The sequence below is a fragment of the Falco rusticolus genome, chromosome 5, assembly GCF_015220075.1.
Source record: "Falco rusticolus isolate bFalRus1 chromosome 5, bFalRus1.pri, whole genome shotgun sequence".
NCBI classification, from domain to species: Eukaryota; Metazoa; Chordata; class Aves; order Falconiformes; family Falconidae; genus Falco; species Falco rusticolus.
The window spans coordinates 67,623,723-67,639,075 of NC_051191.1; the positions used below are offsets into that span (position 1 = coordinate 67,623,723).

Sequence of the window (15,353 nt, forward strand, 5' to 3'; positions counted from 1 at the left end):
CAGCAGAGGAGGAAAGAAGAGGAGGTCATAGTGGGGAATGATAAAGGCTTGCAGACATCAGTCAAGCCCTGGCAGTGAGGAAACCAGTGAGAGAGGCTAAGAGACCACTCAAGAACAGCAGTGGATGTGAATGTGTTTTGCCTGGCACACAGAGATGGTTTTCACGTGCGTGACTAAAGCCCACAGCTCCCAAGGAGCATTACTGCATAAGCTGGTGCCAGGCCAGTTCTGCTCCCTGTCCGTCCTTCAAGCCATGGTTTATTACAGGATGAAACCCCAACCCGCTGTCCTAGGAAAAAGAACTCTGTGAAGTGGTTTCTCTGCCAGGAGTGCTCGGAGGGGTTGGGCCCTCCTGCACCGTGTAGCAGGACTCCCCAGCAGAAACTAAGAATTTGCTGCCATCTGTAGACATTTGGGTGCTGTTCAGGCAGTTTCCCCAGCCCAGCTCACACAGCCCTTATATAGACAAGACAGCCCCAGCAAAACCACTCCGATCCCAAGGCAACCTACTCCTTCCTTCAGCATTTTGCCATCTAAGGTAGCTTCTACAATCTGCAGCTCATATATTCTCCACTCTTGGATGCTGGTCCTGCGAGCAGGGTTTCAGCATCCAGCTCCACTGGTTGCAGAGAGCTTGGACTTTGCTGAAGGGCAGCCAGCTCCTCCCTTCTGAACCGGCTCTGACAAAAAGAAAGTCTGTCTGTTGAGGAGCGTATCGCTGAAAACCCACAGTGGCGAGCAAGTTTTTCCCAGCAAAGCTGTGCTCCAGGTCTCCGTTGGGCACTGACAGCCTCTCCTGGCAGGGCTGGCTGGGCAGCATGGACAGCCACCCGTACCTACACTGCACACCCTCCTATGCTGTCCAGGAGGAGACCCCCGCTCCCCTCTCTGTCTCCGTGGGCACACAGAGGCCATGCTGCCCACTGACCTGCCTGCACTGCCGCTCCCCACCCTGCTGAGCCTCTGTCTCCCTGTCCCCACCACCCTCCGTGACCTTTACCTTGCAGTCATGCTTTGAGAAGGGGATCTGCCATCTCCCTTCCCTAGGGTGTCCCTTCTTCCCTGGGTCAGGAAAATAGCCCTGAAATGGTGAAGGAGTCCAAAACATCTTCTTGGAGGACCTAAGACCCTACACTCTCTTTGCTGGATTGTGGGGGGCTATTGCCACCCTACAGTGTGTCCCACACCATGGCCTCAGAGCACAGCTCTCTGGTTAAACACCTCCTTGCTGGAGAAAAATGTAGTGTACCACAGCCACTTAGCTGAGATGTTCTGGGCGTTATCACAGTTCCCTAGTGCTGCTCAGATGTCACCTGTGCCAATACCAAACCCTCAGCAGATGAGAAATGGGAGTCTGGGACCCATGTCTCCTGCAGACCAGCCCATCGCAGCAGTGGCGTCTTCCTTCAGTCTCACAAGCGCTCCAGTGCCGGGAGCCATGGCCAAGGTTGGCAGAACAGGGGAGGGACACAAGGGAGCGATGCAGCAATTCATGGTGCCCTACTTCTGCCCCCCAGTTCCATGGCCAGGCCAATCTGCATGTGTTCGAGGACTGGTGTGGTGGTTCCACTGAGCAGCTCAGGAAAAACCTCCACTTCCCCCTCTTCCCCCACGTGAGTAAGACTACAATGCACTCTGTCCCATGCTTCCCAGCTGGATCACCCCTACTCCCTTCACACCCTGTCCTTATCCCTGTTCATCACCTCCTCTGTCATGCTCCTGAGCATCCATCACCTCCTCTGTCCTGCTGAGGGAGCAGGAGGCTTTCACAAGAGTTCAATGGTAGCAGCTCTTCTGCTGCACGGGGAGGCTCATTTCACCCGTGGTGGCTTGCCAGGCCTCAGACAAAGGGTGAAGGTGCTCTCCTTCCAAGTGGCTAGTGAACACCACGTCCCCTGTCCCCATGATCTCACCAGCATCCTTCATACAGAACTCCTCTCTGTAGCAGTACTTGCTCCAGTTCGTCTCTCATCTGGCCTGCTCTTCCCTACTGTCTCCATCACACTCCTTGCCCCATCCTCCTCCCAGAAAAAAATCTCGTACTTCACTCTGCCCACCTGTCCAATGGTTTTTGCATCCCCCCCTTGTTCCCATCGTATCTAGTTACTATTATTATTTGTTTCTTCTTCCACTTCAGACACGAACTACACTGAAGAAGCTGGCTGTGTCTCCAAAATGGACTAACTATGGTCTCCGGATATTTGGCTACCTGCATCCTTTCGCTGATGGTGAGGGCTCTGAGGGTGCTGTGCTGCTGCTTATGTCTCTTCTCACCTCCCTTTCTGGTGCTGAACCACTGGTGCCCTCACCCTGGCAAGCCCAATGCCAGGTCCCTCACGTAGGCGGCCCAGCTGGCTGTGTGTGACTGGCCATGGCCTTGGCATGGGTGAAAACACATCTGCCTCCCCAGTAGGGTGGAAAGGAAAAGCACAGAAGAAAACAGATGGGAAGTGCTAGACAAAAAATAATGCAGTTGTGAATACACAACCCAATGGTGCGTACGTGGCCTGAGCAGTCCCTGAGCTTTCCCTCCCTCGCTCGCATGCACAGGACTGTACGTGACATCATTTATGTTCCTTCTGTTCCCTGGGTGTATGAATACCATCATGAATACCATGAATACAGCAGCTGACATCTGTATCACCCAGCTGCCTGCTTCTGCCCGGAGCAGCCTGCTAGCACTCACCCACGTCTCCTGGTCCCCTGGCCCTCATCTGCCATTCCTGTAACTCCAGCCAGAACAGTGAGACTTAAGCACCTCTGTCTCCTTTTGTGGCTCCATGTGCATGTTCCTCCATCCAAACACGCTTTTCACACAAAAATTTGCTCTGAAAATAAAGGAGGGGGCAGGGAGACGTCGCATATACTTCTTAGCTTTCCAGGTTAGATGTCAGGTGATGCCAGTGCCAGAGGGATAATGAACCAGTTGTATCTGTAAAGTTTTGTTTTCAATCACAGCAGAGTTAGAGAATTCAGAGAGGTTCCAAGGGGTGGGGGTGGTAATAACGAAAGGGAAGGTATAGTCTCACCAGGAAAAATAGTGAAGACAGCATTTCACAGGAGCAGAATTCATTCTGTGCACAAGCCTTACCTCAGAGCCCTGCTTACTCCCTCCATCTCTCGACAGGGGAGTTTCAGTTTGCCATTGCTGCGGATGACAATGCTGAGTTCTGGCTGAGTCCAGATGAAAAGACCTCTGGTCTCCAGCTGCTGGCCAGTGTAGGCAAGGTACAGTGCATGCTGCATGGCTTCTTCCATCAATGCTTTAATGTTTCCTTGGGGATGGAGACCCCTTACATACTTCCTTGGGCTGCTCAAGTTACTTTTTCTTCCAACTACAGACACCACCATCATAGATGCCACATGGGTATGACATGACATACCTTAAGCCAGTTACGTATTGATAGTGCTGTTGGAAGCCCCACGTTCATGACTAAGGGATTTAGGTCTGTCCATGGGTTATGGATCTCACAGACAACTTACCAGGAAGAATAGCTCAATTTTCCCTCTTTGTCACTCCCAACACAGTAACTGGGGAAGAAACTAATCTGAATTAGAGCATTTTCTGTCTCTTCACAGACAGGGAAGGAGTGGACTGCGCCAGGGGAGTTTGGAAAGTTTCACAGCCAACAGTCAAAGATGGTGAGGTGAGTGAGCAGAGCCCCTCGCTCCCAGCCACCTCTGCACATGGTCAGGAAATCACAAGAGCAGGAATAAAGAGCCCAGGCTTGTTCTGAAGAACTTAGCAGTATAGAGAAAGGGATTAGTCTGGGGTATTGCCAAAGCTGAAGTGACACATCCACATCTGTGCCAGTTGCTTTGCTGATTTATTGCAGGAATGCAACACTAAGTTTTTCTTCCCTGGAGGAAGCAGCCACCAGCAGATCCAGACTCTATCTGAACTGTATCCCAAGCTTCCTGCCTTGGAACAGGCCAGGTTTCCTGGAGGCAAAAGCCAACAGGCAAGACTGAAAGGGGGTTATTCAGAATTAACTGAGAAGGGTCTGGAACACTCCAGGTGCACCAGAGAAGCTACCTATCTCACTGTCAGCATCTGGATTTTCTTGGCAGTCCTAACCCCGCTCACCCTGAGAATTAGGTTGTTCCATGGGTGGGGTTGCTCTCTGCTCATTGTTTGCTGACAAGCTAAGAAATGTTCCTTAATGCTTTTGGTGACAGACACCTTGTTCTTCACAGGTTGTCAGCTGCAGGCAGGTACTATTTTGAGGTGCTGCACAAGCAGGATGACAAAGGAACAGACCATGTGGAAGTAGCAGTGAGTCTGTGCAAATGGCTGTGCTGTATATGCGTCCCTGCAGAGCTCAGGAATGACATTTGTAACGATTTCCCTCCTTTCCCAACCCCCAGCTCCTCTTTGCATGAGATGTATCTGATCCCTTCCAGAGCCCTTACCTACTTCTGTGTGGGATAGTCCTGGCCACGTGTCAGGCCCCTTTCCTCTGCTTGCTTGGGATAGTTCTGCCCTCTCCGGGCTCTTGTTGCAGCTCTTTGTCCTTTCCTGCTTTGGATGTGCCCTGGGGGATCTCAGCTCATTCCCAGTTTTTTGCTGCTAGGTAAACTCGGTCATGGTAAGGAGAAAGCAGAAGCTGTGAGCCAATCTGGTGAAAAAGCATCTTGTGCCTGTTCCTTTTGTTCAGTCTCAGATAACTCCATAAGCAGTAATTTTAACACATTTTAATGTGTTCCTCTGTTCCAGTGGAGACTGAACGACCCAGAAGCGAAGTTCAAAGTCATTGACTCCCAATACCTCTCGCTTTTTTCTAGTAAGTATCTTTACCACAGGTTTCCCTGAGCATCTCCCCATGCTTCCAAAAGGTATCAGCGGCATTGCACCATCAGTCATAGTCTAGCCAGGCAAATACCATGTGTACAAATCATCACAGGAAAGAAGTGGAGACAGGTCAGGAGAGAGACCTCTGGGCGAGACTGTGACTCATTATTAAATATAGGAGAGTTGGACATAGAATTGGAACGTTATTTCAGGGAAATCTAAAGGCAGCAAGAAGGGGCAGAAAGTAGAGTCTGCAAGGGTGAGAACTGTTCCAGATGTGAAAGTAACATGGGATGGAGGTTACTCACAGAGAGAAAGAGGGGACTTGAGGCCCATAACACGGGAGCTGTGGGGATGCGCTGGCAGCTGGACACAACCGGGGAGAAGGGGCCTCTGTGGCTTTTCCAGAAGGTTTCACTCTGGGTGCTGGACACAATGGGATACACTAGTGATACTGGGGGATGCTGCTTTCTTCTGTCAGTCAGCCTCGGGTGTCTTCAGGTTGCTACTGGATTGCAGCAAGAACATCAGCCCAATCCCTCCTGTTTTTTAAACCCTTCTTAGTGCATCAAGCGATGCCTTTTTCAGTTAAGGAGCTTCTTAGTCCTGGTTACCCTTATTTAGCTTTGTCAGCATCACTTTCTTTTGTCAGCATTCCCTCTTCCCATATCTACCACTCTCGCCTTCCAACATCTCTGGCCTTTTTTCCATGCCAACACTTTTGCCTCTAGAAGACTCACTGATGTAGTTGAGACATCTGTTTGCCGTGTCTTGAACTGCAGCCTGCTGCTGTATTTTCTGAAATGAGGACTAGGCTTTCTGATAGGTCTTCTGTCCCCATCCTTTTTCCTTCTGCTCTTTTCTTCTTATTAATTCCCTGTAGAAGGGAAGACTCAAATCCCAGAAGATCCCTTTGCAGTGAGGTACAGTGCTGCAGTCTCATCTTTGTCTGGCACCTTCTGCCCAAACGGTGTTTCCCTCTTCCGTATCAGCACGTGGCTGTTTCACGTGTCATCCCATTCCTTCTGGGTTCCCGTGTTGTTCAGTCCCCAAAAGTTGCTAACAGTAACTCGTGCCCTTGGCAGTGTGCTGCCTTTCCCTCCTGGATATTTATTGTTACCCTTATCTCAGAGTGAGATCGTGGAGATAGAAAGTCCTTTGGCAGCGACACCCAAGAAGAAACATAACCAACACCCAGTCTTGAGTTTAAACTTCCCATTGCTTACTGGCTTACTGTTGGGTCACTGTTCCCCAGCTGGAGTACCATCCTTGGCCACCAAAGGCCTCGCCCCAGGGTCCTGATCCTTTTCCAGTCCGGGAGAAAGCTCTGCTCCTCAGGTTTCTCCTCCCATTCATCTTTTCTATCTCCTTTTAAAGTACATTTAGTACTAATTCAGAAGTGTCCAGTAATTCCTGCCAGCATGGGGCTTCTTCAGCATACCACTGCTGGTGTGTCCAAGGCAGGAGGTCATTTTCCTCCATTACTCATCACTGCGTTTATTTTCTTTCGGCGGTAGCCATGTTCCTACCCACAGCTTTTGTGTTTCCAGCTTTCTGAGTCAAAGCCTTTCCTTCCCACAGTGTCTTTGCAGTGAAGCTCCGGATCAGCACCATTTAGGCGTTGCTACGCCAGAGACAGCATTAGTGCCGTGGATGCAATGCCATTTGGAAAGGGCTGAACACTGGACAGGGGTGCTTACTGAGACAGGGGATGAATTAGCCCTTCCTCCCCCTTCTGTTGTCTCTCTGGTTTGTAGATGAGACGCTTTTAAAGATGGATGAGGTTGGGCATATCCCACAGACGCTGGCCAGTCACACGAGCCGTCGGGCTGACAGCACAGGCAGCAAGGCACACCCAGCTGACATGTTGAAGCCTGACCCCCGGGACACTCTTTACAAAGGTAAGACTTGCAAAGCGGTCGAGGAGGTAGCTGCAGCCTGTCACAGCACGTGCAGTAGCACAGCTGAGAAAGATTGCCCTCCTACACCACGGTTATCAAAGGCCACACTTTTTTTCTCCCCAGTCAGAAGAGAGGGGCAGCATACAATATCAGTCACGGTAGGAGACAAAGCACAAACTAAACCCAGCTCCTCTTTCTTGGCATCCATCTCACACAACATCCCCAGGCATAATACTTACATGTAAGTGCTGTAGAGGAATGTAAAGAAATGAGCTGTGCAAGATAGTTTGCTTTATGTTTCTGTTAGTATTTCATGTGCATAAGTGGAAACCAGGCACAGAAGCAGCTAAGCTGGTGCGTTGGTTGCAGCAGGGCTCCCCCAGCAACGCTTGCCTACGTGTTTCTTCTTCTCAGTGCCTCTGCTCAGCAAGTCTCGTGTGCGCCGAGCCTTGCCAGACTGCCCGTACAAGCCCAGCTACCTGGTGAATGGATTTCCTCTGCAGCGCTACCAGGGACTCCAGTTTGTAAGTTTTATTCCTTAAGCAGGTGCTTGCCCAGGGGAACACAAGGAGGAAAGAGGGAGACCCCATTAACCACGGGGACCTCTCCACTGATCTGAAGCTCCTGGGCAGATTTGACTGTGTGTCCCAGTACATGCCAAAGGACAATACCAAGAAAAGGGAGATGCTCACAGGTCTCACTGGGGTACAAGTGTGTGTGTGTGTGTGTCTTACAGAGCCCCTTGGACCTCAAACCAGAAAGCTGAGCTTGCCTTCACACAGAGCCTCACAAAGGCCAAGGATTTTATTCTCCACAGGGTGAACTGTAGTCTGTGTGAACTACTAAAGCCCCTGACAAGCTTAAAACTAGTCTTGAGGCCGAGCTCACATTTGTGGGGCATGCGACATATCAGGGATTAATCCCCTGCATAGCAGAGCAGGCTCTGAGGTCTGCTGGGGACAGGTCACCTGCATGGTTTGCCCTCCCTGGATGCCAGTGCAAGCCAGCATTCCCCAGGGGGCTCACAGCCAGGGCAGCCCCAGCTCCCTCAGCTTTGCCTGGAGGTCTCCCCACATGCTTCGTTGGCTCCTGTGATCCCCTGCACCTCTTCAGGAGGACTTGCCCACCTCTGCCCCAGCTAATTCTTGCTCTGTTAGAGGACTTAAATGCACAATTACAGAGGTGGACAAACAGATGGCGAGAGAAAGAGAAAAAGGCACACCCATGCACACATCCTAGCATGCTTCCTTCTTTTTTCAGTTCTTGCACTCTGCTGCTGGGTGCCTTGGAGAAGCAAATAGTAAGCAACCCCTGCTCCCTCAAAAGAACTTGTCACCCTGCAGCTGTGTCTTGGTCACCTTGTGACTGATATGCGGCATTTATGAGGATTTTACTGTGTTTTCCTTGTTTCTTCCCAGGTTCATTTATCCTTTGTTTACCCGAATGATTACAGCCGCCTGAGCCACATGGAGAAAGACAACAAATGCTTCTATCAGGAAAACCCTTATTACTTGGAAAGGTAGGATGCTGCAAATGTGGGTTTCTAGCAGGGGGGGAGAAGATGATTTGAAGGCTGGAATTGAGGTGGAATTTCATACTCACTTCTGTAGGACTCTCTTAAATATCCCCTAAGCCTTGCAAAACATTAAGCATTTAGTTTCTTTCAATAACTTAGGCTTCCTTTAAGTGAAACTACATTTAGGTCTCAAGGGGAAGCTGCCATGCTTCTCTTGCTCTATTAACCCAGTAGCTGAGTCAGAGCATGTTTGTTCCATTACATCAGGGATCCAGCAGCTGGAGCCTCCTGATGGCTGTCACTGTGAAAACCAAACCGTGCTCACCACCAGGCATCTCTTTGGGGAAAGAAATGCATGTTGTTCATCTTTTTACTGGGGTCCAGCTCCCAGCGGTGGCCCTGTGAGGGAGCCATCACTCGTGTCTTCCCCCGTGCAACAGGCAGACACCTTGTGTGAACACTCTGCTCTGTTTGGGAGGACTTGTTTGCAGGATAAGGAGAGCCACTTTTCCAATGAGATAACTGGTGGTGGCTTCCCCATGCTCAGGATCTTCTTCCTCCTCCAGGACTATTTTGAGGGCTGGAACAACACACCGTATTGTAGGTTTGGGAGGGAACTCCTGGGACTGGGGTTCATAGTGAAGGGTGGAGAAGGTGGCTGCCATGGTCTGGAAGGTGCTACTCAGGTTTATTGCTTTGGTAATTATTTTGTAGTGTGATAGGATTTGGGAACTAGGGGGCCCATTTTGCTTGGCTTCAGTGCACATGGAGGAAAACAGTCCTGGAAATCCCTCCCAAAAGCTTGAAGCATAGGCATATGAGGACAGCACACACACAGTGGTGGTATGAGAGAAGAGAGGGAGTTCATTGCAATTGCCTGCCTTGGCTGCTTTTGCAGCATGATGACTTGTGTTGGTGAGCGCTACATCGTAAGCAAGCTTTAAGGGAGGCTAAAGAAGTGTTTCAGGGTACTTATACTGGGATTTCCTCCTGCACTTACGAGAAAATACCGGAGAGGCTTGAGTTGATGAGCAAGGTAAATGGGTGCCTTTGACGGTGCAGAGTAAGATCTGATTGCACAAAGATATGAAAGATGGTGATGGTGATAGGAAAAGGAGGATCTAGAGATGCTGGGTAGATGTATAATAATGGACCATCACCTCTGAAGCAGTGGCCGTAATTTATTTGGAGAGGGAAAAGTAGCTTTCATCCAACTCGTGTTTTGCCCTTCCCTCTCAGATTTGGATTTTACAAGTACATGAAAATGGATCAGCCAGAGAAGAGCCTGGACTCTGGAGAAAATATAGACCAGCCAGGTAGGGGCCCTAATGTCAGAGCCTGGAGGATCCTTTTACCTGTCATTTTCGTGTGTGATTTTCCAGCACCAGCTTAAAGAAGCTGTTGACTTTCCGTACAAAGGAGGTCACAGCCATTCCCTGCCAGATTGCTGTGGTTGGGAGATTTTTGCTGCCAATTCCACATCTCTTAAGGGCAGGCTGGGAAGTCACCAAACGGTGGCCAATACCAGCAAAAATGTGGGCAGAAGCAATGGAGCCAAAGGTGTGCGGCATGGCAGCTTATACTTACACCTGCCCTGCAAAGCTGTGGCCAGACAAACAGCTAAAGGCAAAGCCAGACACCTCCACAGCGTCTGGCAGTGCTGGCTCATAGGGTGCTGAGGAGGTAGGTACCAGCAAGAGCACAGTGCCTGTGTGTGAGAGCATCCCTGTCCCTCTCACCCACTCAGCAGGAGAGGCAATGCTGAGGTGAGGTGAGAGTAGCTGCCCCCAGCAGGGTGGGTGCCTGGGTCAGGATGGGGAAGGCTGCGGGAGGGTGCCAGAGGTGTAACTGCAGTTACTCCCGCAGGCTCCCAGGAGGGGAACCTGGACGACCTGCAGTATGCGGAGCAGGACATGGAGGATACCAGTCCCCCCAAGCGCCCCAGCACAGGGAGAGCAAAGCTGGCAGGCAGCGATCCCAGCAGCGTGGTGGGCAGCGATAACGTTCGTGAGGACTATTCCTTCCGGGAGCGCCGTCGGCTCCTCTCGGTGGTGGATGGTGGTGTAGGAGAGGGGCTACGGAGGAGAAGGACAAAGAGGTCTGGTGTCAAATCAGCCACACTGGTGTCTGCCAACCAAAGCCTTAGCCAGGCTGCCCTAGAGGGGAAGCCAATAATGAAGAGACCCCGTTTAAAAGCTGGTGTCAAAGACAACTCCAGGAGCCCTCCACAGCACGCCAGGGTCATCCAGGGGAGAGCGCCTGTTAAAAAGGCAAACCCTCCTTCTAGGACCATGTCTGAAAGGCAGCAGCCTCTCGGAGGCCCTAGGGACTCAGGGGTCACAATTCCCAAAAGGATGAGACCTCGAGGAGACCTGAGCACCGCTAAGGATGGGCTGCAGCCAGCAGGCACCGTGCCAGCCAGGAAAGGAGGCCCAGTGTCTGGCAAAGCTGCTGGGCGCACAGTGAGCGCTGCCAGCCCCGGCCCGCAGCCTGGGCTGCCGCAGTGGCTGAACCAAGTGGAGTCCTACATTGCTGAGCAGAAGGCGGACAATGGTGAGGACGTGGGCAAAGGAGAGGCACAGGTGGCATCTCCTGTGCAGGGCAAGTCTGGACCTGTGCCAGCAGAAGAAGAAGAGGAAGAGGCAGATGGGGAACCAGAGGAGGAAGATGAAGAGGATTTCGATTACGTACCAGTGTTCGACCAGGCGGTGAAGTGGGAGCAGACCTTCAGCATGAGCAACCTGGACTTCCATATGCTGCGTACAGACTGGATTGACCTGAAATGCAACACGTCAGGAAACTTGCTGCTAAGAGAAAGGGAAGCCCTGGAAGTCACACGTGTCTTCTTGAAGAAGCTCAACCAAAGGACGAAAGGGTAAGGCACAGTGGAAAAACCAAGGGGCGGTGTCCCAGAGCTGGTATACGATGCTGCACGGGGAATACCTGTTGTGTAAGGAGCTAGTGGGAATCAGAGGGTAAACTAGATGTGGAAAATAAAGACTTCAGGCAAGGATTCTGTGTAGAAACCCAGGCTTTAAATACCTCTTTTGGCTGAGAAATGGGAGTTGTTGGGCACCAGACCATGTCTGGGGGCTGAATATTGCCCTCCAGTAGCTGGTGGCAGTAAACATGAAAGATTGGAGGTTTTCATCGAGCTGGCATCACTGGCCTTTTGCTGGCTTGGGTAGGTGTTGAGTGCACATATGAGCATTTTATCAGCAGGAGATTAAGAAACCCTGCTGATATGAAGTAGGACTGGAGCTCGTTGTGCTTGTGCTTTGATGTTTGCCACATCTCAACTTGTGAATCACTTGGGACATAGGACCAGAAAGGACTTACCAGATACTGTGGATCAGTACACTGACCTGAGAGACAACCAAGTACCCTACACTGTTAGCTGAATGTGTGCACCTCCTTCTTAGAACTAGCTAGATTTCTGCATCGTAGTACTGATTTGGGAAGATGTTTCAGCTCCTCACTTCTTTGATGACCCACTGGAGATCAGCTTTTGCTGGTACTCTGTTTTTACATGGTCTTGATATAGTTTTCTTTCTTCTCAAGACACCATCTTCATTGCCTTTGTGGCAAACAGATGTACCTTCTCTGAGCCTCTAGAAGCCAAACAATCCAACTCCTGGCCCTTCTGTTGAGATGGCCTCAATTTCCATAATTTTCCTATCTGTTGTTCTCCATGCAGGTTTCAGTTTGAGTTAGTTTTCCTGTATATAAGTGACCATTGTCCTGCATGTTTTATAGAATGGGTCTTATTAGTTCCCAATCCCTGCTGGAAGTAGTTCTAATGCTACATCTTAAGATCACATTTGTTTTTTCAGGGTCACATCAGTCACAGTCACAATGTGACTGATCAGTACATACGCGCTTTTCTCAGCATTTTTAACTGATGAGCGTCCATTTTGCAGCAGAAACTCTTGTTACGATCTGAAAGGCCACGACCTGGCATTTCATCCTGTTTTGGCCATTCTGAACCTACAGCTCACCCCACTTTTTACTGTATGATTGCTCAGTCCAGCTCCGTGTTTCTGGCTGATCAGCTGCTATGAGCCAAATTCACTAGCCCAAACATACTCCTTGTGCCAAGACCATTGTAGGAGGTGTTGAATACACTCACTATTACCAGCCCTACGATCATTCAGACACATTTGTTATTTTCTGTGTCACCTTCATTTCGTTTCCCTTGCCAGCTATTTTCTCTTGGATGGAATCCCAGGTCTAATCCCACATGCTTGTGGATTTAGGAAACAGGTGCTAAAGCTTCCCATGGGACTTCGGAAGCAGTGTGGCAAAGCAGGGGGAAGCAGGGGACAAAAAGGTTTGCGCTAGCTGGGAGGAAAGAGCCTAGCAGAGCTGAATGGGCTGGAGGTGGGAAAGGGGCTGGTGTATGGGGAACATGCCCACCCCAGCTGTATCTCCTGCAGGCGGTTCCAGCTGCGGCGTATCGTGAATGTGGAGAAACGGCAGGACCGCATGCGGGGCAGCCGCTACCTGCTGGAGCTGGAGCTGCTGGAGCAGGGAGAGCGGCTCGTCCGCTTCTCCGAGTATGTCTTTGCACGGGGCTGGCAGGGCATTGGTGGCGAGGAGGAGGAGGAGAGGAAGATGAGGAACCTGGCATGGGGTCGCCGGCGGCACCTGATGGCTGTGGCAAATGAGCCAGAGCTGTGCTGGCCCCAAGGCTTTTCCTGGAACCACCGTGCTATGGTTCACTTCGTGGTGCCAGGTAAGGGGGACCTGCCTCCCTGGGACATCGAGGGATGGCACGGTGGGCAGTTCCCGTGAAGGGCAGTCCTGAACAGTGGGGCTGGGCCAGCCTCAACCGTCTTGTTTGGGTCACTTCCAACTTCTATTCTGTCCAAGTTAAACCCCCTCAGAAACATGACAGGGCCCAACCTCCTATGGCTTATAAGCGCAAAGAAAACTCCTGTCAGGGAAAGAACCCACACTGATTTCTGGGCATTTTTGTCCAGGTTTTCAGCCTGGGCCCATTTCAGCATCCCTGCAAGGTTAGCAGGGTTTGAGGGGAGGCAAGAAGCCTTGCCTATTGAGAAGCCACACCATTTTTGAAATAAGTTTTGCTTTGATTCTCTCCCTCTTACAATACAACCAGTGAAAAACCAGGCACGTTGGGTGCTGCAGTTCATCTCTGACATGGAAGAGCTGTTCCGAGTCACTAAGGACTCATACTTCAACATCATCATCACAGACTACAGCAGCGATGACATGGATGTAGAGAAGGCTCTGAAAAGGTCTGCTTTGCACAGGTGAGAGTACTGCTTGGTCATGAAAAGCTGCTACCTGCACGTGCCTGCAAACACAGCATATCTGCCCGTCTCCGTGTATTGACCAGCCACAGCCTCCTGCAGCTGGAAACCCAATGATAACATCCATCCAGACCTTGCACATAGACATGAATATATTGTTGTTATAATGTACATGGACATATACTGCATATAATAGTGGTATAAAACTGTAAGGCGATACTTGTTGTAGTCATCCATCCAGATGTGCCTCTTTTCTCCTGGCTTTTGGTCAAGTTTGCCAGAGAGAAGAGAAAGCAAGGCTCAACAGTGATGGGGCAAGGGGACGGCAGAGTAGATAAGCAAGCTGTGAGAAATGGGACAGAGAGAGTGGAGGCCTCTGGGGACTCTGCTTGCTGGAGTAACTCTCTGGCTTACTCTACTCTGATCTGAACCATCCTTGGCTGGTCATTTCCTTTATGTGCCAGGGGTTCCCAGTAACAGGTCTAGTCCTAGGATAGAGCTGGACTAGAGATGAGGAGACTTTTGCCAGGGACTGCCCTATCCTTGCTGCACAGGGGGAAGACCCTCAGGGCACACTGGGAACGGGAGCACTACTGAGCTTGCGCACTCACACAGCAAAGGCTTTCCTCCTCGAGAGGGTGCACGGCTGCAAGGGCAGCTCCACAGCATGATGCCTGCGGTGTACCACTCCAGTGCTGCTTTCTGTGCTTGCCAGCATGCGTGCACTGAACTTCTCTTTCCCATCTGACCCTCAGCTATCGATACTTGAAGCTGACAGGAAATTTTGAGCGTTCTGCTGGGCTGCAGGCGGGGATAGACCTCGTGACGGTAAGCCTGTGGAGGGCTTTGGGGTGGACAGGGAATTTTTTTGTACGTGTCTGGCTCTGCCTCTGCCTTTCATACACTGGTTTTTAGGGAAGAGAATAGCCTAGCAGACCAGAGCAAATGTAGGTGTGTTTCCTGTCCCTCCAGAGTAAGGGTCTCCCCCTTTATTCTGAGGAGCCAGTTCTTTTTTTGTGGGTTCTTGGTCCACTTGCTGGGACTATCAGACAGGAGGGAAATCAGCAGTAGCAGCTTTGTGATACTGGTTCTGCCAGGTCATAGTCATAGTATTTCATACCCATCGTTGAATAGCCACTCAATGGCCTTTTTGCCAGCCCTTAGGGTCTCAGTTTCTGATACAGCAATGAATGGCTCTTTAATTCAACTCCCATATCTCTGTCTTCCTGCCCCTCAAGAAAGACTTACATAAAGTCAACCTATTTTTTTCCCAACCGGCGTGGTTGGTTCCAGGACCCACACAGCATCATTTTCCTGTGTGACCTCCACATCCACTTCCCAGCTGGAGTCATTGATTCAATCCGGAAGCACTGCGTGGAAGGCAAGATGGCCTTTGCACCCATGGTCATGAGGCTGCACTGTGGCATGTCCCCACAGTGGCCTGACGGTAAGAGGGAGTGGAGCCTTTTTGGCTCAGACCCTGGGGAACGGGGAAAGAAGGAGGGTGCCTGCCACCTCTAGATTTGTTCCTCTGGTGCTATTGAGACCTGGCACTTAAGGTACTTCCAGGGCCACTAGGTGAGAGTGCATTTGAGATGGAATGGGGTTTAACAGTGTCAGGTTTTTGGAATCTGAGATCAGATTGCTAGCAGAGCCCTTTATATGACATTTCTCCTGGTCATTTCCTGGGGCTCCCTATGGATTAGAGGAATTTGGAAAACCCCACCTTTACTCCTTTCTGTCCCTTTCTCTCTTTTCTTAGGGGCCACAGCTTGTCCTGAGGAGAGCTGGTAGCCCAGGGGTGAGGGAAGCCAGCCCAAGTCAGGGGGAGGAAAGTGGCACCGACCATCTGAGTAGGATTTCCTGTA

The 15,353-nt window shown here is 50.7% G+C and overlaps 1 protein-coding gene across 1 annotated transcript in view; it reads left to right on the forward strand.

Moving 5' to 3' along the window:
* Nucleotides 1-15,353, forward strand: part of B4GALNT3 (beta-1,4-N-acetyl-galactosaminyltransferase 3) — a 67,890-nt gene that overhangs the window by 47,132 nt on the left and 5,405 nt on the right. Inside the window, exons 4-18 of the mRNA XM_037389775.1 lie at nucleotides 1,518-1,613; nucleotides 2,138-2,228; nucleotides 3,128-3,228; nucleotides 3,580-3,647; nucleotides 4,198-4,276; nucleotides 4,718-4,784; nucleotides 6,550-6,693; nucleotides 7,108-7,217; nucleotides 8,112-8,212; nucleotides 9,449-9,525; nucleotides 10,076-11,084; nucleotides 12,646-12,944; nucleotides 13,332-13,485; nucleotides 14,241-14,313; nucleotides 14,779-14,932. Coding sequence (XP_037245672.1) covers nucleotides 1,518-1,613; nucleotides 2,138-2,228; nucleotides 3,128-3,228; nucleotides 3,580-3,647; nucleotides 4,198-4,276; nucleotides 4,718-4,784; nucleotides 6,550-6,693; nucleotides 7,108-7,217; nucleotides 8,112-8,212; nucleotides 9,449-9,525; nucleotides 10,076-11,084; nucleotides 12,646-12,944; nucleotides 13,332-13,485; nucleotides 14,241-14,313; nucleotides 14,779-14,932 — 2,623 coding nt within the window. The remainder of the gene's footprint in view (nucleotides 1-1,517; nucleotides 1,614-2,137; nucleotides 2,229-3,127; nucleotides 3,229-3,579; nucleotides 3,648-4,197; nucleotides 4,277-4,717; nucleotides 4,785-6,549; nucleotides 6,694-7,107; nucleotides 7,218-8,111; nucleotides 8,213-9,448; nucleotides 9,526-10,075; nucleotides 11,085-12,645; nucleotides 12,945-13,331; nucleotides 13,486-14,240; nucleotides 14,314-14,778; nucleotides 14,933-15,353) is intronic.